Here is a 26,404-nt window from a genome sequence, read left to right on the forward strand (position 1 = left end):
AAGCAAAAATCTCCAAATTCCAGTGCTCTGCATAGAGATTTCTCTCCAAAAAATATACTTAAACAAACATAAAGCAATGCCTTATTATCTCCATGTGATCCTTTTTTCAGCAAAAGGATCATAACCAGTTGAGTCCCTGGGAAACTAAGACAGTGGGACCTAGGAAGATCCTTGTTGAAGGGCATACACCAGCTGCATTCCAGTCTCATGTCCAGACAAAGACAGGTTATTTCCCAACCCCTGCCTTTTCCCCACCTGTCTTCAGGGGAAGGAAAGTTGGGCAGCCTGGGCTGGAGGAGCTAGGGTGTGCTCTAGCCACTTTTTCTTATCTTGGATCTTGGGGCATGCAACAGAGCACACCTGCGTTACAGCTCAGACATAGCCTAAGCTCATACGCTGCTCCAAACCTACAACTGCTTGTGCACAGTGAAATCTGTGGGGACAAAGGCTTTGGAAAGGAATTCCTGGGGTCATCAGCTCTGCTCTCCCACTAGCTTCCACAGGAGAACCGGTTACAAGAATGGGGGCCAAATATGTGCTTTCTTTTTCACAGTCTTTTTCTATAATCCACTCTCTCCTAAAATACAGATACAGTGCAACCTAAACCAACCTGCTTCAACATTTCAGCCATAATAAGCAAACATTCCTCTTTAAACCATTAATTTCAATTTAGAATATGCAGTGCTATTACATGCATATAAGAAATAAGTTATTATTACCATGGCATTGGTATTTGCCTCCGATGTACATTAGATCAAAGCCTTTATGACACCTGCAAACGTAGCTTCCAAAAGTATTGACGCAGTGCCTAAATCGTGGACAGATAACTCTCCCAGTAGCACATTCATCAATATCTGTGGAAACAAAGGAACTGTATTATTCTTAATGACAGTTAAAATACAATCTATACTATTTAAATTAAACAGGTTTCACATAATGAGAAACTAAAGAAGAATAGCCAAAGTATTTTTGATAAGGTCCTTTTGGCTAAAAGCTGGTCAGGCAGCAGTAACACCTGAGCACTTCCTTCTGGCTGTGCCATCTCAGTTCAGCTCTTGGTCACACGCCTAAACTTTTATGCCTCCTGTGCCAGAAGCCTTTACAAATACTGTAAGTGACAAGAGATGCAGTGGCATAACGAGCATTGCCACTGAATTTGGAAAGCTTGCTCTATGCTCTTGCCATCCTGGTAACCTTCCCCTTGGAGAGGAGACGTTCTCTAATTCCCCACAGAATGCATGATAGCTTCTTCAAGGCCTCGGAACAGTCAGTCTTAAAACTGTAATGGTATTTGTCTGAAGAAAAGCAATTTCTTGTTATTTGTGTAACTTTCTTTTGTCCCACTAAGCCATGCCCGGTTATAAAGACAGCACCTAGTTTTACAGACAAGGAATAATAATAAAAACTACCCCAGTAATTCTTTTTCTGAAACATGCCTGAAATACTGTTCCTGTAGCACAGGTCATACGTGCATATTCAAAGTATATCACCCTGCAGCAGGAAGTGGTTTGTTTTTTTAAAATCTCAGGTGTCCCTAATCCATGACCTGCCCACTGAGCCTATCAGGAAATCTCCATCTGTTCAGGACTTGCTCTAAACAAAGAGAGTTTAAGCTAATGCCAGGGGTGCAGTATTTCTGGGTCTCCTACCAGTTAGTTACCACAGGCCAAATGCTTTTTGAGTACCTGCTCTTTGCAATCTCTTACCCTGCAGTGCTTCCGCTGTAGCTGACCCCTCTTGTGCAGAGAGGCTGGTTACCTAAGTGACCTCAAAATATCCCTGAGGTTCTGAGATAGATGGTTCCCATTTGCACTGCCAGGGCCTCCCAGCAGGACCTGAAGCAGTGCTTCAGCAAGTGACGTCCAGGCAAGGACAGAGGAGTGGGAAGACACGGGTGATGCTCAGTAAATGTCTGATCCCCCTCATCTCCCAGAAGATGCTGTTCTTCACGCTAACAAGCCAGGCAGAGGCCCAGGGAGCAGCTGATGCTCACCCAGCACTGCTTTCCCTGTCTGGGAAACTCTCAGATGAGGTCAGGCTGATACACAAAAACTACTTGTGCTACCACTCACTTTGTAGCCCTTGGAAACCGAGCTGAAGCCTGCTGAGTTTTTGAACCCTAATTCTTCACTGAGGTAGAGGCCTGCCACGCAGGGCTGCCTCTGCCGCTCCTGACGTTTGTTGGTCATCTACAGAGCACAGTTCAAGCCTTTGCTCTGCAGCTCTATCAGGAAAGCAAGATTTTGCTCTCCACGGAATTCTTTTCCCAAAAGGAGCACTTCAGCTGCAGGTGTCAAGAGAGCAAAACAAAGACAAGTGATTGATGCCCTGCTGCTTGTGAAAGAGGCCTGAACAAGGCAGAGAGAAGCCTGAGTCTCTTGCACAGCACAGGTAAAATGTTACCACAAAACTGCTGGTTAGTTAGGGCAGCTACCTGAGGCAGGGGAGATGTAGCTTTAAACTCTCCAAGCTGTGTTTCCCACAGCCCAAAGAAGCGACCTAAAGCCATGAGTTACTGGCTAGATGGGCTGTCCCAGTAGCCCCTGCTGGCACTGTCCCACTCTGCATGAAGAATTACTGAGGACAGCAAGGATCCAACCCCTGAGCTCCTGCACTCCTGGCCCGTCAGGCTGCTCTGACACAGCAGCTCTCCGTTACTCTCAGTCAGGAGCACTTCTGCAATGCCGAGGTAAAGGCCTGAATCAGAAAGAAAACAAGGCCAATACTGGGCACCTCTCCATATATATATATATATACGAATCTCCCTGTAAATCTGCCTCTTGGTTTGAATCTATTATTAAAGTTTTAGGATTTGAGTACATTATTAAGTTTTATAAATTCTACAGTTTTCCTTACCGTTATTTAATTTACAAGCCACAATCTTCTGCCCTTTATTAAAATATTATTTCAAGGCTGCAAATTTCAGACTCTTGATTACTATGAGTGAGTTGGGGTTCTCCGTTGTTTTTATCTTTAAACCACAACTTCAAAAAGCAATTCAGTAAGAAAAAGATTAGTCACTGAATATACTTCATCATGGCATGGTTTATGTTCTTTAAAACCTAATGCAGCTTGTCCTGCCTTTCCCTCTGTACGTATTCATGTTTTTGCAAATTCCCATAAGGCAAGAAGTATGTTAGATGATGAGAGCACTGTAGTGGTATTGTTCAATTTTCTAGGCAGTTATACATGCTAAAGACACAGGACTGAACTGCTAATCAATACACTGTTGAAAACCAACACAAAAATAATGGAAAAAATTAACAGTCTACTGCTTGGATTTAATATGAGAGGTGGGTGGATGCTTATTACTGGTGGGAAGCAGGTATGCAAGTGCTTACGATTAGTTTCCTGCAGTTCTCAAACAGTACAGTGACTGCGCCTTCTTTCAGGTCCGTGGACCCATGCCAATTCACACCTGGCCCCAAATGGTGTAAGGCTGTTTCCCTTTGCCTGCTGCAACATGCTGTGGCTCGTGCCTGCTTCCTACGAAAACCAGGGCATGAAGGGGTGATTTGTATTCTGATCTCAGCCTGGTCTGCCATGGAGGTGCATGCCCAGACTTAGCGCCAAGGAGCTGCTCCAAAGGCACACGATACAGACAGCACCTAGTGCGTGTGATGGTCAGTGTTCAACAGAGAAGCAGAATTACAAAGTCTTGCTTCTCTCCTGCTGTAAGTACGACCATATTGTCAACCCAAGCACTAAACAACTATGAGATTGATTTAAAAACAGTATGATTTTAAAGTTTACAAGGTCATACTTTCAAGTTTCTATACAAAACCAAAACAACTAGAAAGCATTTATTTTACAGTGAAAATAATTATTTTCAGTCCTCAAATAATTTCAGACCTTCTGAAGCTGAAATGAGTATGCTGCTCTTTTCATTAAATGAAAATCCCAATCCAAAAAGCTGGCAACACTGATTGATTTATTGATTCAAGAGTCATTAATCAATTAATTAGCCAATTAATCCATATTTTCATGGAATACTTTGCTGAATTCTTTTTCAATTCATTGTTATTTAGTTTACATGATTTACCTTTGCAGCCAAATTGTTTGGTGGCTCTATACTGATCATCAGGAAGGAACGTTTTAACAAGAGAATGATCAGCATGGGTTAAACTAAGAATAGAATAATGCCTAGAGGAATTTCCACCTGTGCTAAAAATAAGCATTACATTCCCAGCTGTCTTTCAAACTCTCCACAAACAAGGATTTCATGAGCTGCAGCCAATGCACACTTCAGGTTTTTTTTTTTTACCATCATCTACACTTGTGTTTGTACTGCAGCAATATCCAGACCCTCACGAGAGCTGACAACCTCCCCAACAGTGATGGGCTTGTATACATGTGAGGAAAGGCACAGTCCTGGACCCAAATAGCTTCAATTCTTGGAGGTATTTACTGGTTTTTGCAAATTCACATATGGCAAGAAGGCAACTCAAACTTGATAGAGAAATAACACAAAAGGGGCGCATGTCACAATCACTTCTTACCAAAAAAGGGGAGTAGATCGATCATGTTATGACCCATGAAGGACAGACATCTCTTGCTGTGACTACCTTCTCTGTATTGTACAAGGCTGCTTTGAAATAGGTTATGAGATCAATCTGAATGATGTACACCCAACTGAAATGTGGGTGCACAGTTCTTCACCTTTCTGGGAAAAATGTTTGTTTGAAAACTACTGAAGAACTGAAAGTGCTTCATATGACTCGTCTGAGTGCTAGTCTTCGGCATTAAAACTGCACTTTGTTTACGTCAAAGTATGAAGTTTGCCTGAATATAAAAACACACACTACGAGACTCTTGCAAGTATTTTTCTAGCAAATTTCTGTACTTGGTATAACTTCCTTGAATTTGTACTTAAAATCACTCAGCTCACTATAGCATGGCATGTCTCTTCCAAAGATTTCTGTCTGCCATAATGTCCACAGTGGGATTAATCACAATTCAATCCCTTCAGCATGTGACAATGGTGGGTTTTTTTCTCCTGTTTTACCCATTCTTTTGCATACATAGACGTGCCAATCAGGCACTTCAGAAAGCCTCCAACTTAGAGCTGAGCCTGCTCCTCACATCAGAAGATCTAGAATCTGTCCCTTGCTCTGCCAACAAATTCTTGGTCAGCATGGGTCAGCCACTTGGAGAACCACCTCCCCTGTGGACAGCCATGATACCCAAATGGACGACTAGGGCATCCACGTTCTCTTACATTCTTTCAGTGCAAGTGTTGTTACTGGTTACGGAACTGTAGCGCTGCATAGGATATAAATAACAAAATCACTGGAGCATCATATCCACTCGAGTTGTATAGTTAATGACTAACGAAATCACACGTCACACTGTTCTTCAGACCATAGTAGAGCGTGGCACAATGCAGTCTTATTAACCATAAGCATCTTTTCCATGTTCACGAATGTGGGAACAAAACATTTCACTTTTATACAGTCTGAATTCCTGAGTTTACTTTAACCTAGAGTTTTCACAGTATGGAAGAAAGACAGTATCTTCAATCCCATTAATATTGGCAGCATGCACAGACCTTCACCCTGTCGCAGTATAATCTCAATGATTTGCACAAATTATCCCTCTACCCATTGAGCTTAGACACCACCTTGTTGGGTATGAGGGAGAGCTGACCTCCCCATTCCTTTTTTTATGCTTGCGGGTATTTTGGAGTCTCTGTTAGCAATAGTTTAAAATGACCCAGTAACAGGAGTGGTAAGGGCTGAGGGTTTGGATGCCAAGCAGCCCGTGTGGGTTTTATGCAGTCAATGAAACTTGCAGGACTGGAGTAAAACACTGGCGATCTCTGACACAGACCACTTGAGAGCACTCGAGCAACATGCCTATCCCAATTCTGGTTAGTAATATCTTTAAACTGCATGTATGATGCATTCTAAATATATCTGATAAACTCTCTTGAGCTGCGTTCAGTCTAAGGATAAAAACCTTTTGGAGGAAAAAAATTAAATCTACATTTGATCACCTACCTATGCAAGTCCTGCCATCAGGCCCTAGCTGCAGTCCTGGAGAAGGACAGCGGCAGCGTACTTCCCCTTTCAGTACATCGCAGCCATACTGACAGTTTGCCATTGAGCAAGAAAGGGCATCTAGGGAAAAATAGTTGAACATATTTAGATAAGGACTCTGATCAGTACCAGAAAATGACTGAAAACTCTGGAGAATTAAGACGTCATATAATTATGACAGAAGCAGAAAAATGCTTGTTAAATTTAACAGGTATCGATTCAGGCTTTAAAGAGCAAATGTGTACGTAGTAAATTTTTTCTTTCCACAAATTGCATCTCTAAGAAAAAAAGAAAGAAAACCACCACAATTGTAGCAAGTTGTGTCATGGAATGCAGCCTCCATGAGGAACATAAAGCCCAGTATGTGCCATACACCCTCCTGGACAGTACTGCCATTTTAAAATAGGAGCATCTCTAATTAAAGGTAATTTCTCTCCCCTTCTCTCTGTCCAGACACTCAAAATACCCACTTTTATAAGAGCAACTAGGAACCTGATCTCCAGAGAGATGACAGTACAATTTAATACCAGTTAAACAACAAACATCTGCAGCTTTAACAATTTTACATTCATACAGACATAATACAGCAGAACTGCAGGTGTCTTGCTGCAATGAAAACTGCAAGCACTTGTCCTTGAAGGCCACTTAACGGTGATTTACACCACTGAAGAATGCTTCTGGGGAAACTTGTAATAAAATTAATAAAATCAAAATATTTGCTCTTGTTCAGCCTAATTTCATTAGAAAAAAGAAGCTCATCTTGTGCAACTGCCTAATTTCCAGCACCATTAATCTTTTACTTTGGGACTTATCTTCATTTCATACAAGTTTCCCAGGGAAACCCAAGCAGGGATCTTGAGGAGTTTGAAAAAAGAAAGCAACAAGCCTTGCCGTACTCGAGCATGTTCCATCTGGCATAAGCATGTAGCCGTTCAGACAGTAGCACTTGTAGCTGCCGTAGGTATTCATACACCGGTGTTTGCATGGCCGCGGCTTTAGACCACACTCATTTAGATCTGAAATGAGGGGTACAAGGAAGGGGGTGGGAAAAGAAAACATACAAAGTATGTGTGAAAAAACTACTCGTTCAAATTCTTGGAGAAAGAAGGAAAAATATGGCAATTAGCTTTTTATATGCAGTCCAGCTGATAGCAAGCATCCAGAACATCCTGCATGAAGCACTGTTCACCCCTCCTGCCCAGTGGCAGATTTTCTTCTCTTTCACAGATATCCTTTCAGAAATGACAGTATTAGCATTAGATTAAGAACCAACAGAAGTTTCAAGAGGGAACGCACAAGCTCAGGCTGCCCACATCTTGCCACTATTCACATTGATGCCATGTCCAGGACCAGACAGAACTCTGGAGGAGGGAGAAAGCAATTATCACTGCTGCAATCACTACCAGTGATTCTGATAGTGATTCAGTGATTCACTATCATGCTTCAAAATTAGTCGCAGAGGAAGGTAGGAAAGCTGATGCTAACCTACTTTAAACAATCTCACAGAGAAAATGTACTGTTTACCATCTAGAAAATACTGAAGGAAAAAAAAAAGTATCAGTGATATTTGTCAAGGACTATCCATGAAGATTTACAATTTAATACAGAATTCATGACTTAAACTGAAAAGATTCAGCCTACAATTTTCATATTAGTACACAGGGCTTCTAACAAGAAGTAAAGATTGAGTGAGGATTTCCTTCAGAATTCTCTTCCAAGAATATGTGTTGGTTTTACCTAGGTAAACCAGAGTAATTTGTTACTTAGTTATTTGTGTACTGATGAGTACAGATGACAACAAAGGTGAAAATAATAAATCTATTCACAAATCCAGCCAGAAATTACTTAAACAACTGAGTTTCCGACTCTCATCTCTATAGCACAATGCCGTCTAGAGGTCTGTTACAGTAAGAGAGTCACTGTTATTTCCAAGAACTTTTCAAAGAGACATCTCCACTATGAAGCACTTTCTCATCAAGTGTCAGACCCTAACGCATGTAGCAGAAAAGTAAGCCTCGGCGCTCCTACCATGTGGTAGACGCACAAACACAGTAGCCGCTTTATAAAATGCCAGCTGAGAAAGCAACACATGCTTTCTATGGAGTAGATGTGAAGGCTTAGAGTTAAGATGTTAAAACAGAAAGACAAATATACCTGTAGTTAGAATGAAGTCAGTGATTTATTGATTGCTTTATGGACTACAAGTAGCAACCTTAACAAGTTCTATGTTGTAAATGGAGTGAGAGAAAGTTATGTTCACTGTGGAGATGAAGTCAGAGAAAACATTGCTTCTAACAGCTACACTTGGAATTCTTCAAATTCCTAGTATTTGGATTTCAAATTAATCTTGAAACATTGCAATCACTTAGTTTTGGAGGGCAACATTCTTCATCTTATTTTTTTCAGGCCAAAGTGTTTTTAAATGGCATTCTAAAATTGAGAAGTGTTTTCCCTTTCATTATGACTAATAAAACGCAGAGCAATCATGAGAAAAATAAACGTATCAGACTACAAGTCACAGATGCGATCCAAAATCAGCCACAAGGATTTTGCCAGTGCCTGTAATGAGCACTCTGTTATGTCACTGCTGTTCCTGAGAGCTCCTAACAGTGTTTATGTGTATCATAGCATTTATTATCTACTGACCTACTTTGTTTTCATCTTCATGGAGTCAAGGAAGAGCAAGCGTCATGCAGAAAGGTATTTGCCCCTCCCCACAGCCCTTCCCCTAACTGATGGATATGACCTTCATATTCCAAGGCCTCGGGAAGAGCAGCAGGTTTAGGGATAAGAACATTTCCTGCTCACCTCTGCTGCAAGAGGGTAGTGGCAAGGGACACAATTTTCTCTTTCTTCCTGCAGAAGGGTGAACAAGATGTTTCTAGTAAGCCTGAAAGGAAACGTTTGTTCCTAGACTGATAAGGAAGACCAAGTGAGTGTAGGCAGTACTTCAGTGAGGAGAAGTTGCCAAAATAAGGGCTGGACCTGTGCCTGACAAACAAGGAGTGATGACCATCTCCGCAGTCTTCCTGCGGATCATGCGTTGCAGAAAGAGCATCCCTTTTCAACTCTCACTCTTTGGGAGTTTGAAAACATTTCTGGAGCTGCTAGGAGAACATACTTCTCCCAGCAGGCACCAATACCACAATCACAAGAGTCTACCTGCTGGGTTTGAGAGAAACAGCTGTAGAAGAGATGTACATTTTCTACTGTGAAAGCAGGATCTTCAGCTAAGAGTTGTGACTATTGATAGAGTACGTGCAAAGGTCAAATGGAAAAGCAGCAGATTACTATGTTAGAGGGGAAGGGCAAGTTTTCATGGTGAAAATCTTCCTGTAAAAAAAACTTTACATAAAAATGCTCAATAATAAACAGGTGAAAGCTCGCATTTTGCGAGGCAAACTTCTCTGGGCAGCATAAAAAGCTGCTTTTTTCTTTCTCCTGTAAAACTTACTACAATTAGGCAGCTCCTCACAGACATTATAGCTGCATTAACATATTTATTGCACATGCAACATGTCTGTTAAAAAAGTTATTGTTAAATTAAAAAACTCTGTTTGCATTTGACTTCAATTCGTAAAAGTATCCTCACAGAGCCCACACTATTGACTATTCTGAGATTCACAGACAACAATCATTTTGAAGGAAGAGAAAGAAAAGTTCTTTAAGTCTAAAATATCTGTATTCTTCCTCTTCTGTACAAAAAGCTTCACTTTACAAAATAAACGCATAACAGAGCAAAGTATAAAATACTTAACTAGAAGTAGGGACAGAATGCGGAAAGGTAATGCTGAAATTAAGCTGACAGCAGGATTTTACCGATGTCTGTGTTAACTTCTAGTGCTTACATCCCACTGCACTTCAGCTCCTAAGTTCAGATACTCCTGAAAACTTTACCCTTAAGAACTGTCTCGCATTTATTTCCAGGATTACAACCACAGATCCAAAGTTGAAAACGGTAAGAATTTATGACTGTTCTCAGTTTACCATCTTGCATAAAGTATAGATTACATTATAAGCCTTAAATAATTGGATCTTTCTATAGGACTTTGAATACTACACCACCATTTGGTACAAAATATTCTTAGTACAGAAATGAAAGCTCTGCTATTGACAAATAGACAGCTATTAGTAACATACTCTGAGAATAACCTGATCTTAAAAAGTAGGTGCAATCAACTGTATTAGCATATCACATCACACACTTTTCGTTTGTGGAATTTTGACTAATTTATTTCTATTGTCTTCATTTCATTCTGTTTCTGCCTGTGAATAAATCCTGTCAACAACAGCTTTTGATTCACATCTTAAAAAACACGCTGAAAGTAAAATGCCTGTGCCTTGAAAAAGTTCAAATTTTTTAACCTTGGCTGACGTAGCAGAAATTTAAGGTCACAAGGCAGCAGAAATAGGCTGTTAGCACAACTCCACTTAAACCTAAACCTCATGTGTCACGGGTTTTCACTTTTGCCTTTGAAATTAGCTATTGAGAGAATGATGTTTTTAACCTGACGGCGTCAGAATGAATGCTAATGCTTAGGAAAATAACTACTGGCAGTGCTGTGGCTGCTTAAAAGAGAAGCCAGCCTGCAAACACATTATGTGTGTTAGAGCATACTGCTCAGCCCATCTTATTTTCCCCAAAATGCAACTTTTCTTCCTTTTTACCAGTGAAGTCAGGCACATACTTGGAAACTGCATGACAAGCACTACTCAGTTTCCTAGGAGGCACATTGTACGATTACTGGCAGGTCCTACTGGTTCTACATAAAGACCTTTATGAATATGCTGACAGCTCTCTTGATCCACCTCCATGCACCCATAATCTGTAACAGCGTGCTTCCCTAAGAAGAGTCCGGATGTACTGCACATGGACTGGGGGACCGCTGAAACGTTCCTGCTATTTATATACTTTATATGTTTGTGTGTTTCTTGTTCCTTAAGCAAAGTCTATTTTTTCAAGAACAGGTTCAGGCTACTGATAGCAGTCAAAAAAATCAGCCGTAGCAATGTACCTCTTGAACAAATGCTGGTTGCCTATCAGTTGTGTATTTCAAGCAACATCTATAAAGACATCTCAGTATAAATGTCTATGCATCAAAAGAGGAAATAAGAAAACAGCAGAAGTTTCCTCTAAAAAAATTGAAAGCTAACATGTATAAACTCAAAGGGTGAAGCCCAACACTATTAAAAAGTTTAACAAATCCCTTTAATTTCTTTGCAGGAATGTCCACTCACTGTGCTGCACTTGAGAATTTCATTGTTCAGCCATTTAAATTCCCTGCAATTGTACAGTCAATGCAAAACCTGCATTCTTAATTTCAAAATAACATACGACAGTACTGTACATAAAAGCAGACTGACAGTATTGGGCACTATGGAAAGCAGTTCTATAACATAAGCACAGGCTGCTGAGCACAAGTATTTTATTTTTAAAGAAATGAAATGAAAAATGTGAATGCAAGGAAAGGACAAGAGTGCTATGCTGGCCAATCCGGACGTGACTTCTTTGACTACTGTGTGGCACCACACATGATCGGATAACGACCAACTTCAGTGCACACTTAACAATGAGGCACTTATTCCTAGGAAGATGCAACACACTGCTATTTTCTTTAATTAGCTTCTGCAGAAGACTCCAGCACTCAGACCTTTTCTGCCTTTTTCTGCCTATTAGCTAACTTGGATCAGGCAACACAGAGGTCAAATATTCAACACCAAATTTACTCAGACTGAAAACAGAAAACCAGGGACCAGAAAACAAGTAAAAAATTAAACTGTTATCACCATACTATAAACAGTACATCAGTTTTTATTTCCAGCAACTGTCATCACACTACGTGTCAAACTTATGAGATTTGTATCGCCCTAAGAGAGTTTTGTTCACATTACTTAGTCTGATTAATCAACAGCTGCCAAATGCAGAAGTTAAGCTTCATTTTTCTTCAACTTCCAGCTTTATGTAAACCACAGTTTTGTCTTTATCTAACCTGATAAAAAATTTCCATCGCTCTCACTTTTCAAAGGAACTCAGAAACAAATAAAAAGTGCAGGCCCTGAAAAAAGAGCAGAGGAAAGAATTAAAAGCAAGCTACAACCATGAGCATGGTGGAGAGTCAAGACCTTTCAGAATACAGGCACACAGCATCAAGGAAATACAATCAGTTATTTGCTCTGCATGTTAATGACACTGCAGGTTCAGCTTCTGCATCACAGCCATCAGTCTACCAGCCTCCAAACTCTTTGCACGAAATTGTATTACTGTTTCAAGCCGTGCAGGTAGAAGGAGCACGCCACCTGAAATACAGAACCATCTCACCCCTTGATGCTATATTTCTTGCATGATGATCCAGGGGGTGGAATAGAAGTGCTTCACTGCTCTGACCAGGTAGACTTGTATATAGCTGCTCATCTTCACAGGATGGGAAGAGGGCATAATAAAAATGAAATTACCAGATCTTCGTAATATGCATTACTTCCCCATTTAACAGAAAAAAAAAAAAAAAAAAAAAAAAAAAAACAAAAAAAAAAAACAACCTCTATCTCAAGTGCTGACAAGAATTCCATTACAAAAAGAGAAAGTAGCGAACTTTGCAACACATTCCTGGAACAAACAGGGTAAGAGGATGTAAGTTACAGAAAAGCAGTCTTACATTCTTTGGATAAAGACAACCTTTCCCAGCCACGCGAAGTTAACCTGCATATGCTTTAGACTGCTAGCAAAAATCACAAGTTTTCAACTATTCGTATTTGTCTGTGAACATAGATCTTACTGAAGAGCAGGTATCAATTTTCTGATGAACGCATTTTGAAAGAAGTACTAGTTCTGTTATTATCACTAAAAATTAGACAGCTGGCACAGGGTATTTTCTTTAAAGTTCCTCAGCTTTTTTCTTAACTGGTTACAGCTGTAAACCTGGATCAAAAGGCTAGAAGGGAAACACTAAAGCCACTCAGGAGGTTTGAATGCTGTGGGGAGAGCACATGGTTAGCTCTTGTGCAAAGTCACTGAAATTTAATTGCTGATGATAGCAACGTAATAAATGAAGTATCAGCTAATCCTAACTTCCGAGTGACCTAAAGTGAGGTCTAGATTGCCACAGCAGCACGGTTCAACAGTTCTGCTGTGAGGCTGGGTTCTTCTCCTGGATTGGTCCCTGGAATACAGCTTGATTCACGAGGCCCATGAACAGATGAGATGTAAGGCCTGTTCATCCGTGCTTGTACTCAAAGAATGCCTTTCACCAAGAACCTGAGTATGCTTTACAGCCCAGCACCATTCACATACCCTAAAAAGACTTCCATCTCTGCATGGGAACTCCACCATTTCTTCTGCCAATGCCATTACTTTCTGTTATCACTAATTATTATTTTGGAACAGAAATGAGAAAGATGGCCCACAGACTGAACAGGACAGGTGCTGTTATATTAAGGTATAATGGCATAGGTGACACTCATACTGGGCGATTTGAATTTCCTCCCAGCAAAAGCAGACTCTGCATCCATTATGCACTTTCAGGTCTCATCCTAACATGGAATCAGCCCATGGCAAGAATGCATACCCTGACCCCAGGAACAGCTCAAGGGTGTCGCCATAGAATAGAATAGATATAGACTGTAGTCACCTGAACTGGTGTTGATTTGGGACACCACAGTCAGCGGGCATCTCAGAAACCTCATGCACATCTGCCATGGCAACTTTGCCACCAATACCATGCAAAAATATTTGATCAATACTGCCTAAAAGGCTTCCTTTAATCATTTATCACCACATTTTTTTCCTTCCTTAGCATTTAGTGGAAAGTGAATAGTTTAGTTCAAGACTGCAGCCTCCAGCAATTTGCACAGCATTCTTTTGATATTGCTAAAGTAATTAGTACATATAAAACCTGCTACATATACATATAACAACCTTTGTTCACTGCACTGTTTTCTAAAAAAGTTCCAGACTGACCAAAACAGGTGTAGAATAATAAAATCATAACAACCCATCCTTTAAAATGTCAGCCCAGAGTAAAGGGAAAAGGAGACAGGATAATTTGAGAGATGACAGAATAAATGAAACTTAAAACAAAACTGAAAAATACAACATTCATTTCCACATCAGTTCGGGAAGGATCAGTAAATCTGAAAATAAATATGTATCTATTTTTAAAGAAAATAATTCACCCTCAAATCAACATGTCAAAAGAAGGTTAGCAAACATCAGGGTACATTTTTGAACACTAACATAGTTCTAAATGTCACACTTTTCCTACCATACTTCCTCAGCACTCTCAGAAAACGTATGAACTTTTTCTGCAGGCTGAGACAACTGGAAAAGAGAACAGTCTTATTGAGATATCTTTGTATGTGATCGTGTCTTAGGCATCAAAGTCTAATAAATCATGTATTACAATTCTGTTTTATACTCCATGATCTTTATACCATTACATATTTTGGAGATCATTTTCAGCAAAAAAACCACAATGAAACTATATTGATAATTCAGTAAAAGAACACTTCGTATTTCCAACTCTTAAGTACGCACTACAGTTTATTGCTACCTAGCTAGTTCAGGATCAGAAACACAAAACCCAGAATGCATGAATTAATTTTTTTTTAATTAAACAAATATTATTTCACTATCCAAACCTGAAAATTGTGACTTTATGAAATAACAATCCTGACCACAAGATTTAAATGATTTGATTCAGATTCAGGAGAGCATGTAAATACATACTTTACATTAATCTCACTGATTTCATGTGAATGAAAGCAATTTTTCCCCTGTGTTATCCCACTGCAGATGTCATTCTCTCCACAAATGTCAGTCCCAATATCAGAACAGCTACAGCAGTAACAGACCTGGTGTATGAGTTCATTACTCTATAAACGCAGGCGACACACACAGCATTTGGGGGGAGAGGGACCAACAATATTTCTGTGATTTCAAGAAGAAATTCTGTTTCTTGGACTTCTCTTTCTTACCTTGGTTGCAGGTTTTTCCAGTGTATCCCGGGTGGCACTTACACTTGTTTGGCCCAACGCATTCACCATGTTTGCATGCTGGCTGGCATATAGCTGCAAATAGGGGAACACTCATTATTCTTCCACTCCAGTCACGGCTGACAGCGCTTTATTTTGAAACAAATGGCAACGACCTAACAAATAGTACCATTTACGTTCCTCCCTTTAGCATCATTATATGCTTCAAATACCACTGTTCACCAGGCGCACTTTCAAAAATAACCACCACCCCAATACATGTGGGAAGAGTGAGATACTTGCTAGTAGTCTATTTTTGTACACACTACATTGTGCAGTTTCAGGGATATTAAACCCTTTTAATACCTAATCAGCAAGCAGGCACCATGCCTTCACTTGCTCTGTCTATGTATGTATGTACTAGGATTCATGCCATTAGATTTGGTAAACCTGGAATATGCCCTAGCTATATAGAAAACACATATACCAACGTCATAGGTGAGATACGAACAAAGCCATAGTTCAGTCACTGATAAGCAGTAGCACAGATCCCAGCATTCACCATTTTCCTCTGTGACTGTAAGGCAACACTCTTTACCCCCTTATTAAGCAATATTTTGCCTGAATCTCTCCCTTTCGGGTGTTTGGATTCTGGCACAGGAATTACTTTTTTTTTTTTCTTTTGGAGGAAAAAAGGACTGGGTAAAGGCAAAAGCAACACTGACAGTAATATGCTGCTTTATCACTGTGCGCATCCAAGTCACTTCTACCCAGAACATTCCAAGCATTTATTACCCAACCTGCTGTACAGATATAATCTCAGAATGTGAAGTTATGGTCTATTCTGCTTCCAGAGTCAAATTTGCCAGGTAATTTCTAATTTCCCAAATGGAGCATAAATACAGAACTCCAAGAAATAATAGTTAGGAAGCCATTTTTTGGTACCTCTCTCAATGTAACACAAATAAAACTCTTAAAACAAACTTTTAAAACTTCAAGAATAAAACAAGCATTGCTTTTGAAGAAATATAATAATTCATGCACAAATGTATTTCTACTGATGTAGGATTAGCTAGCAGGGATATTTTCAGAGTGCAACAAATCCTGCATAACTCTGGAAACCATTTTACAGCTGAAAATTTTAAACAACATTTCCAAGTCTTTATTTCTATTACTAAACATACTGTTTCAACCTACTGGAAAACTAAAGTATTTACTATGCTCTAAAATGTTGTTTATCATCATATGACAAAATGCAAGTGCAAAGCTCTGGTGAGCTTACTGTTTAAACAAGATGGACACAAATTAGACAGAAATCAAAGGGTGGCATAAACTTGAATACCCTGTAATTGGGATTTACTATTTACCCTGGCTTTAAGTTCATTTTCTAAACTAACAGTATAATTTGGAATTTGCAAAGTAACTAACTAGATCCAGCTGTAATCTTAATTAATGTGACAACAGGCTGTATGATAAAACTGGATGTATTAAGGATGTAATTTAACAGAAATCTGTCAGAAGGCTCTCAAAAACGTAGCTTACATTCTAGCCAAGCTGTTCAACAGCGTTGAATTAAACAAAATTAAAACAGACACAAGAGATTAGTTTTGGTTGTGGGAGAACTATGCAAATACATCTCTGATGTTCTAAAATCTTTTCCATAAAATTCAAAGCATCCAGAATCAGCAATTCCCACAAATGCATCCACAGAAGCAACTGTTAGTGTAGGAGGAGTTTGCTCCAGTTTTAGGACTGCATTTGCCCTTTATTATCAGGGCATTTTTTTGTTTAAACATTCTATATATACGGCCAGTGACATCCCCTGAGAACATAAAACCTTGTTTTAAATCTACAGCACTGCTCGTGACAGATCTTCGTAACACGATGGTGCAGTCTCTTTCTGAAAACTGTCTTAAGGAGTATCTTAAAAGGCAACAGAGAGGGATGTTTCTAGTTAATGCAAGATTTTTTTTTTCCAATAAACACTGTCCACAAACAAAGAAATGGGATTCAGATTCAGAAACACCTCTCAATTAAAGCATTAGGAAAAGGGGCTGCTTAGACTACTAAAAGGTATGTTTCAAAAAGTATGCTCTTGGGTAACGGGCAGATTTGACTGAAGAGCAACTGATACATCATTAAAAACTTCTACAACAGTGTACTTGGAAACAATTACTGCTTTTTTAATCACTATGGTCATAAACAGAAAAAAAAGCTCTTCTTTGTGTAAGAGCTCATTTAGACACTAAGACTCTTATCTTCCTGACATCATAGATCCAAGTCTAATTAGAGGTGATGGCGGCAAAACGAACATTATGAAGACCAACTTCATGACTTAGAAGTCACTGGGGAAAAAGAAAAAGATGTGATCTAAACTACAGTAGAGAAACAGAAATTACCATAAATATGTTTTTGGAAGCTTCCATGAAATTTCAACTGCACTTTAGAGAAAATCCGTATTGTGGAGTGGGATACAGTTAGGTAATAGTCTTTAAAAAACACAAAGCACCATGGGATCAGCTTGGTGTGAAGTGTTACAGTTCAGTAGCTGAACCTGTGGCAACTTTAGTTTAGCTGACTTCAAAAAAGTCTTGGACCCTCCCTCAACTGCATAGATTGTAAATTAGCAGCAGCTCAGATAGAGAAAAAAAGATCTCATACTTGAAGACAAAAAGCCTTATAAAATTCAGTAATGAAATAAATGAGATTTTCATTTCATTTAGAAATGAAAATGTTCCTCTAATTCAGAAGGTCAAATACATTTGTATTAGGAATCAGATGTTTTGCTTAATTCTTTCAGTTAACCAAGTAGGTCAGATATCGTACTAGAACAAAATTATGTATTAGCATTTGTTTAAAACAAATAATATACAACTGTCTACAGATATGAAACATGTAACATAGGCCATGTTATTAAATCAAACAATCAGATCTATGGGATCTTCAAGAGATCATCTAGTCCAATACATATGAACAAACTTAGCTCCATACTACGCAGTATTTAATGTCTCGTGTGACATACAGGTGGGTAACTCCTGATCTAGTCTACCTCCTAGTCTCAAGATACAATTAAGAAATGCACTTAAATCACATGGCAGATATCTCTCTTTTCTGTTTTTAAAAGTCTCAGTTAAAGGAGACCTCAGCCCCTCAGCAGTCTACAGCTCAAGAATCTCTACTACCACAAGGAAAGTTTCCTAATGATTAGGAAACCACTACCCATAAAGTCAAAGTCATCATAAAATGCTTTTTTTGCACATTAAACAGGTATTGGGAAACCTATGTTTGCTGCCAAACACTGTACTTGAAGAAATCCTGTTTATTAGAGTACATTCTGTGCACTTTGGCTACTTAAGTATTATGCATCTTATTTATACACAGCTGCTGAAATTCAATACAATGTTAAAACTGAAGAATTTCTATACACAAGAGAAAAGCGCTTTGCAGTAAGCTTAGCAACATCTGTAGCTCAGCCAACACCACAGATACATCCCACAGCATTTCCATCAGGATCAAGCCACCCTCACCAGGCAATCTGTATATCATAGAATCATAGAATCATAGAATCATTAAGGTTGGAAAAGACCTCTAAGATCATCGAGTCCAACCGTCAACCCAACACCACCATGCCCACTAAACCACGTCCCTAAGCGCCTCATCTACACGCCTTTTAAATACTTCCAGGGATGGTGACTCCACCACTTCCCTGGGCAGCCTGTTCCAAGGCCTGACCACTCTTTCAGTGAAGAAGTTTTTCCTAACGTCCAGTCTAAACCTCCCTTGGCACAACTTGAGGCCATTTCCTCTCATCCTATCGCTAGTTACTTGGGAGAAGAGACCAACCCCCACCTCGCTACAACCTCCTGTCAGGCAGTTGTAGAGCGCGATGAGGTCTCCCCTCGGCCTCCTCTTCTCCAGGCTAAACAACCCCAGTTCCCTCAGCCGTTCCTCATAAGACTTGTGCTCCAGGCCCTTCACCAGCTTCGTTGCCCTTCTCTGGACACGCTCCAGCACCTCAATGTCCTTCTTGTAGTGAGGGGCCCAAAACTGAACACAGTATTCGAGCTGCAGCCTCACCAGGGCCGAATACAGGGGCACAACATTCCCTTCTCCAAAGGAGGAGCCGCCCCTGCGCGGCAGCAGAGATACACTCGCTGACTCCCGAAGGGTTTCGTTCGAACATCGTCAACAATGAGATCCAAGTATAAATATAAGCTTGAGCCTGACTTTCAGCATTTCTTTTAATAGCAGGCAATTATTTCAGCTGTTTGATATGAGTCTAGGCATACACTATGTATGCTGATGCGACTGGGTTTCTTCTTTGAATTTTCCGCTCTACTTATTTTCTTGCAAAATTCCAAACTGGATAGGATAGGATAGGTTATTTCAGTTGCTCTGCTCACACACAAACACACGGAGTTTATCCATTTTTTTTAACACAATTAGACTCATAAGTAGCGGGGAAAAAAGTCTCCCAACTAATATTCTTTGCACATTGACAATTAAAAAATTCCCCCACAACCGACTACAACAACCAATGAAACATCATTTCCCTCTGATCAACTCACATTTACAATGACTGAAGTAAGCCATGTCCATGGACTTCAGTCTGCTACATAATACTCGCTTCCCTACTAGGCAAGAAGGAAATGTAGACAGTGGAGAGTTACACCAGGCTGAGAAAGTCGCTCTCTTACACACTTAGGGCAATGAAGTCCGGAAGATAAGAGTCTGAAAAGGTTGCCAAAAAGAAGCAAAAACTTTCTACTCTTTATAATAGTAATTGTTTTAAACAAAGTTAAAAGTACACTTGTATAGACAAGTGCCACTAAAAACAAGATTGCGAATTTATTATTGAATCAGTATCAACAAAGACCTACCATTTCTCCAGGGATTCCTCTCTGAAGGCATTTAAACTGGCACTCCCATCAGGTAGTAATGTGGACTGAGATAGACAGAAAGAAATCCTAAGCACAGCTATTTTCATCTTTAGTCAACTGCTGCTTATTTATCTAGGCCATAGAATAAACTACAACTAAACTTTCCATTTCGTTTTGTTGCCCAATTCATTCAAGAGGTATCAGCAAATAAACTCTCGTCTCATGATTACTCATTTCAGTTTGATAATTTTAAATTCTTTTTTTGGGCCAGATGTGAAGACTTGATCTGTCTCAGTTCCCACCGACTTCAATGGAGTCAAGGAGGTATCCTAAAGCCTTTTATTTGGTCATAAATCTAACAGAGTACCTATTGTAAAGGTTGGCAAAAGTATCTTTTCCTCCAAAATAAGACGATAAATACCACATTTTAAGTCTCACCTAAAATTCAGGCCAAATTAAACTTCCTGTAAGAATAACACGAGGAATTGAAACATGAATGAGCGGTTTGGGTTTAGAGTTGGTTTTTTTTTTTTCAAGTGTGGGAGAGAGGGAGAAAGAATTTCTGGTGAAATGCATGTGTTGTTAGCACATGTTATGCCTGTGTAAAAGCCAGAAGCCACCAATCTTCCCAGCCACTACTAGCTGCTGGTGGTGTCTGAGCATGACTCAATCATTCTGAATTATTACTTTTTAATTGTTGCATAAATACAATAAATGAAAAACACATTCAATCAATTCATTATGGGTCTATAACGTTGGTTTTTTTAAATTCCATTTGTATTTTCTCCCTGCACACAGTTCCCTCAGAACTGCTTTGGAAGTCCCCCTCAGGTTTTGTCAGTTCCTCCGCACTAAGCTGCCCACCTTTTGAGGGCATGGGTGACTACCACAATCTGTCCTCTCTGTTCCTTCTCATCTAGAATTTTAACATTAGTGAGTTACTTCTTGATTACCAAATACTGTTCAGTGGAGTCCTAACCAGACAGTTGCTCTGCCTCGTTCCTACCTGCCTAACTCCTTCTCTTCATTTGTAACCAACACTGGAAATCCCTGAGCTTTCTTAGTGGAGTATCTCTACCGATTTAACTCTTCTTTGGTTTTCCAACACTCCTAGCTATGTCTTTCATCAAAACAGCCATGAGTATAACTCTGTGTATAATTCTTACATTCTTTTTCTCTGCTTTGCCTCTTAATTTCTGTTCCTTAATAGTTATTTCTTATTCCTTGCATTTTCTTTCTTGCGTGATGCCCACAAGAGGGTTTCATTGACAGGAGTTGCCCTCAAAATCTTTAATTGCTCTTTCTACATCCCTCCACTCAAATCTGCCTCAAAATACCAGACTGCAGATGCCCAAACTGTCCTTGAACTTCTATTTTCACCTCTCTGAAGTCTAAAAATATTCATATGAATACCTGCATCTGAAACAAACTATGCCAACCAACTGCCTGAATGGCCTTGCTTCTGCCCTCTCTTCCCAAGTAACATATAGCCCCTTATTTATTCTGACTCTCAATCCCAGCTCCTTAAAATTCAGTTTGCCCAAACACAGAAAGTAATTTGTGCATCAGCCCAGAGATGATTACACGCTATTCAGCTTCGCAAATCTTTATTGGATCCTCTTATACTGCTGAATGCAAAACAGACTTCCAATCTTAAGATCGCTACTTACGTTCCCCCGGTGCCAACTTTATAACAAGACTTGCATGTTGGTGAAACAAGCTTTCCTCTATGCTTCCTCCTTCACCTGAAACTGGCTCCCTTATTCCTGTGGTGCTAACAGACCACAACCTCAAGTTTTATACTTCTCTTCCTCAGAGCCAGCTTCAGCTCACATCTGCCTATTTCTATCTACTTCTTGCAATTCTTTGCAAATTATGCAATTGCATAAACACACACTCAGGAAAATAAATCTGCCTTATTCACAGTAATTTTGATCTAGGATCCCAAAAGTATGAGCTAATTTGTAAAATAAATCACTGCAGCTCTTTCAGAGCTACATATTTCTTTTTTGTTCAACTACATACAAATGCAGGAGAATGCATAAAGCTTAACCTACCACACAGTTACCAGTAGGTGGTAAAAACATATCATACCCATAACTCACATTACAGAATTACTTCTGAAAGAATAACTTTGCTTCCCAAAGAAGTGTACTAGCAGTCACAACATGTATCTCTGCAGAGCTTAATAAGCTTGACCAGGGCAACTGAGTATTAATTTTCAGATAATTTCATATGCAAAACATTCCCTACTCTATTTTTTGAAAGATAATAAATGTCCTTGACCAACTTCTGTAACTAGAGACTGATAATATCATCATATAAAATGGTAATATCTAATGCCTGAATATTTTTTCACAAATTACTTGCACTTATTTGTAACATTCATGATAACAAATGTTGTCGAAATGCATGCTTAAGTTTCCATCTAAAACACACAGTTCCATTAAGTAAGTGGCTCCTAATATTTCATGCACAACTACTGCATTTGCCTGGGTAAATCAGTTACTCGGTTTGCACATATGATTCTCGTAACAGCACATTAACATGACAAACTGCAACCAGTGTGGGCTATTCATTGCAGTGAGTTCTTTGCTTGCCTATGACTGCTGCCAAACGTGCTTCTAAACTGCATACACAAATCCAGACCCTGGTTCATTAATGCTATTCAGAACAGCACTTAAAAGCATGCATAACTTAAGCATGAGTAACACTGAAATCAATAGGATTTAATGAAGTCAGTGAAAGTTAATCTAATGCTTATGTACTTAAATACTCTTTTTAAAAATCAGTGAAAACTTGATCTAACACAATGCAAAATTAGAAAAGCAAGAAATATTTCATGCTTTGTCAATCTTTTCATGTTTGCATTTCAAGTGGCTCATGATAATTGCTTAAAGAATGGCGCTTTAAAACCTCAAATGCCTGTTTGTTACCTGAACCTTTCTGTGTGTCTACTGAATTCCAGCAGGTAGAAGCAGGGTAGCACAAGTGTCTCTGTGTGTCGTGGCAGAAAACAAACTGGGCCCTATTGCTGTTTTATTAGAATTTAACACCCACTGGCTTCAGCAGAGTTACTTCTGTATCACAGTAACAAAGCTGACTTTCACAGACAGATGAACAGCTGATTGCTTTGCTCTCCTCCCTAAAGACTGGTACTCCCGCCACAGGGCTAAATAAACAAGACATATCAATTCCCAAGCAGCAGCAGACTACAGCCCTGGGTACCAATGTAAACTAGTGTTGACTTCATTTTGCTCTAACATGCCAGGTTGTGCACTGCTGTAGAGCAGGGACCGTAAGGTTTCCCTGTTGTGGGAATGACAACTTGTAATGGAGGTGCAAAGCAGGCAACAGGGGGCAATAAGTGCTTCAGCCATCCCAAACCAACCTCCCACTGTACATGATTCAATACCATGAAAGCAAATTAGGCCTCCTAAGCTTGTAAACATAATGCTGGGAGTATAAACAATTTGCAGGAAGGAAAAAATATTGCCAGGGGCTTGAGGGTAAAATAAAGAAAAAGGAAAAGAGTGAAAAGGGAAAAGTGCAATAGTTTAGAAAATAAGTATCTCATCGGACAGGTGACTGGGATAAAACAGCCCTGTTAATTTCCTTCCCCCCTCATCTTCCCCAAATCAAATGTTTAAAAAAAGGAAAAAAATAAAAGAACATCTACATCTTCTTGTCACGTATTATAATTTTCATGTAACCTTATGACTTAGAGGCCATAACTCCAAGTCATAACCTTGCCAAAATTATTTCAAGAAATATGTTCAGCTAACCTTTGGGCTGGCACCTTAGGCTGGCTATTCTCTGCCTTAAGACGTAGAAAGCTGCAAAACAAATATCCAAAAAAAGAAATTCCAGCTTTTTTTTTTCCTGTAAGGAGGATGGACTTGGCTGGGGTTTTTATCAACTTGTTACATTCCTGGAGACTTACACACATTCAACATTCAGAGCTTTTCTGAAATAAAAAAAATTCTGGGACACATTTAAAAATGGAAATACCTTACATCAGTATTTCATTATGAGATTTAACAAACACATTCTGATACATAAGAGTAATTAAATATAATGACGTGATGCTATTCTTATTCAATCAACCAAGGAGCTACACTTTGTCATGTTTCATATGGTACATAGTTGTAAAAATTCTCATGTTTCATGGTTTAGGTTCAATGTTTCCAACAACAGAACATAAATACTTTTCTTAAAGAGACAGTATCCTGTCATTTAAATATAGGTATATATTTTTAATGCTGCACCTCCACAGAGCAAACATAAAGGGTTAGCATCTGGATGCTAATTTGAGAGTAATTAAAATTACACCCATTTGTAAGTATCTGAACATCTGCAATCAATAAACGTGCTGGCATATATATTTACTAGTCATTTTTATAATGTTTAAATTTTGAATGTCATCTAAATTAAAACTAATGCTTAGAGACCTTTTCAGCTCTTACTACTATATGAAACCAGATACGCTACAAAAGTTAAATAAGATGGAAACACAGATTTATGTTTCAGGCTTATTTTAAACCAATTTATTTGACAATAAAATTAATGTTAGCAGCATAGCTTGGTAGGCTACATAGCCTTATTATAAAAGACTGGGACTTAAGCAACAGCAGCTCTTTGTATTTTAAGTAGTACGTGACCAACACTTAAAGGTTTGCTATGACTGCAACTTATATTGGTTTAAATTAGTTTTAACCAGAAAGTCCCTTAGCATTTGCTACAGTGGAGGGAGGCTCCCCAAGTTGCTGGGCTTTCAGAGAAGCTCCAAATATGAATATACTACAGTTGTAAATGGTCAAATCATGTTACTGTTGAGATTTCCTTCAGAAAAACTGGACTGCAAAACTATTATTATATGTATGAAGTGCAGGAGGGACGCAGTGGGGAAGTGGAAAAGGATACTGTATCTTTAACATAGTAAAGTCATAATTGCTATAAAAGCATAAAGCTTCTAAATTGAAAAAAAAAAAAACACCAACAACTGAATAAAAATAGCAAAACCTCATTTTTTGTTGCATAGCAGTATTAAAGCAGTATTGCAATTCTGTATAAAATGTCTTTTCTTTGAAAAGTACCAGGGATGCACAAAAATATTGGTCGTTTTATAAGAAGCAGACACGCTGCATATCAACATTAAACAAACATCGCCAAAACAATGTATTAATATAGACTGTATTCTTGCACAAATTGACTAACAAAACTCCTACTGACTTTACAGAGGTTTCTGCTAGTGGGTCAGTCTCCTGGAAGCCAGTATTTTCATGGCTCGTTATTAACAATATCATGGTTTTATTTTTGTGCATCTTGGACCATACAGAATTGCCATTTCCACTGAAAGCATTGTTACGTACACGAAACAGAAGTCCTAAGCAGCTCATGGCCTCTTCTCCCATTGATGTATGAGATGATTCATATGGGTAAACTCCCATCAACATTATCATTGATTATACAAAATTTCTTTCTAGGCATCAATGAGAGCACAGCCACCTCTTCCCCCGCCCCGCCACCACCACCTTGCATCTCTGTAAATAGATTGCACAGTACAGATACACAGTCTTTAAGCTCATTAGGACAGAAGCAGCAGCACAGACAGTGTAAGTTTCCTCACGTCTGTTGTAAGAAGGCAGCAGCATGCACAGTTCCCAGCAAAGCATTTGTTTATGCCTGCATCTGCTATATCAGCTTGTACAAGCTCCCCTCTCCCTCTTGCAGGTTCTCTTAAGAACCTCCTGAAATAGTATGCTTTCTACTAGGTTTGACTAAATCTAAATGCTAACCTGACATCCTTCAATTAACATTTTTTAATGATGCAATGCTAAGGGGAAGTGTAAACTGATGGCTTGACTTATAATTTTACTAATGGGCTATTTTACTTCTTGATTGCTCTGTGCCTAACCTTTAAGCCAATTGTCATGTTTTAGTGTAAGGCGGTGGGAAACTACTTTGCTGACCTGCTCTGGTTTTGCTCCATAGCTAGAACACAGGGAGATAACCAGACGGAGTTACAACAGATGGATGCTCTGAAAGAACACACTCATCTTCACAACCCCTTCTCAAAACAGACTTTACAGACTTCGTTATTGTTTAAGGAGAATTCAACATTGAAATGAGTGAAGTAATCAAATAACATCACTACTTGTAAAATCCATGTTCAGTGGGATTTTATTCTTGTTAAGCTGCTTCTGTTGGTCAAACTTTCTGACCACCAGACAAAATCTCAGAGTACCCTCTCCTGACTCCCAGAGTCATGCAGACTCAGGCCAACAGGCCATCTGACAGTAGATCTGCGTCCATTTACGGAAGCTGCAGATCCAACCTTCTATTTTGCACATATGTGAACACAGCAAAAGGAACCATTTTTGCCATCACCTCTAGCAAAGGAGTTGTCCAAACTGTAATCCAGAATGAGATTTCAAGCTGGTTTATATTGCTTTTCTTAAAAAAATCTTGCTTAACCTTTTAAATCTGTGTTAAAGCAGTATCTCTTTCTACAGTTCT

General features: G+C 39.2%; 1 protein-coding gene across 1 annotated transcript in view; it reads right to left on the reverse strand.

The window, feature by feature from the left end:
- Window positions 1–26,404, reverse strand: part of NPNT (nephronectin) — a gene marked incomplete at its 5' end in the record, with an annotated part of 51,641 nt that overhangs the window by 20,184 nt on the left and 5,053 nt on the right. The window contains 5 exons of the mRNA XM_009573102.1: window positions 720–854; window positions 6,000–6,119; window positions 6,935–7,054; window positions 15,009–15,101; window positions 23,671–23,721. Of these exons, the coding sequence (XP_009571397.1) occupies window positions 720–854; window positions 6,000–6,119; window positions 6,935–7,054; window positions 15,009–15,101; window positions 23,671–23,721 (519 nt within the window). The remainder of the gene's footprint in view (window positions 1–719; window positions 855–5,999; window positions 6,120–6,934; window positions 7,055–15,008; window positions 15,102–23,670; window positions 23,722–26,404) is intronic.

This window comes from Fulmarus glacialis, unplaced genomic scaffold (assembly GCF_000690835.1).
Source record: "Fulmarus glacialis isolate BGI_N327 unplaced genomic scaffold, ASM69083v1 scaffold32812, whole genome shotgun sequence".
NCBI lineage: Eukaryota > Metazoa > Chordata > Aves > Procellariiformes > Procellariidae > Fulmarus > Fulmarus glacialis.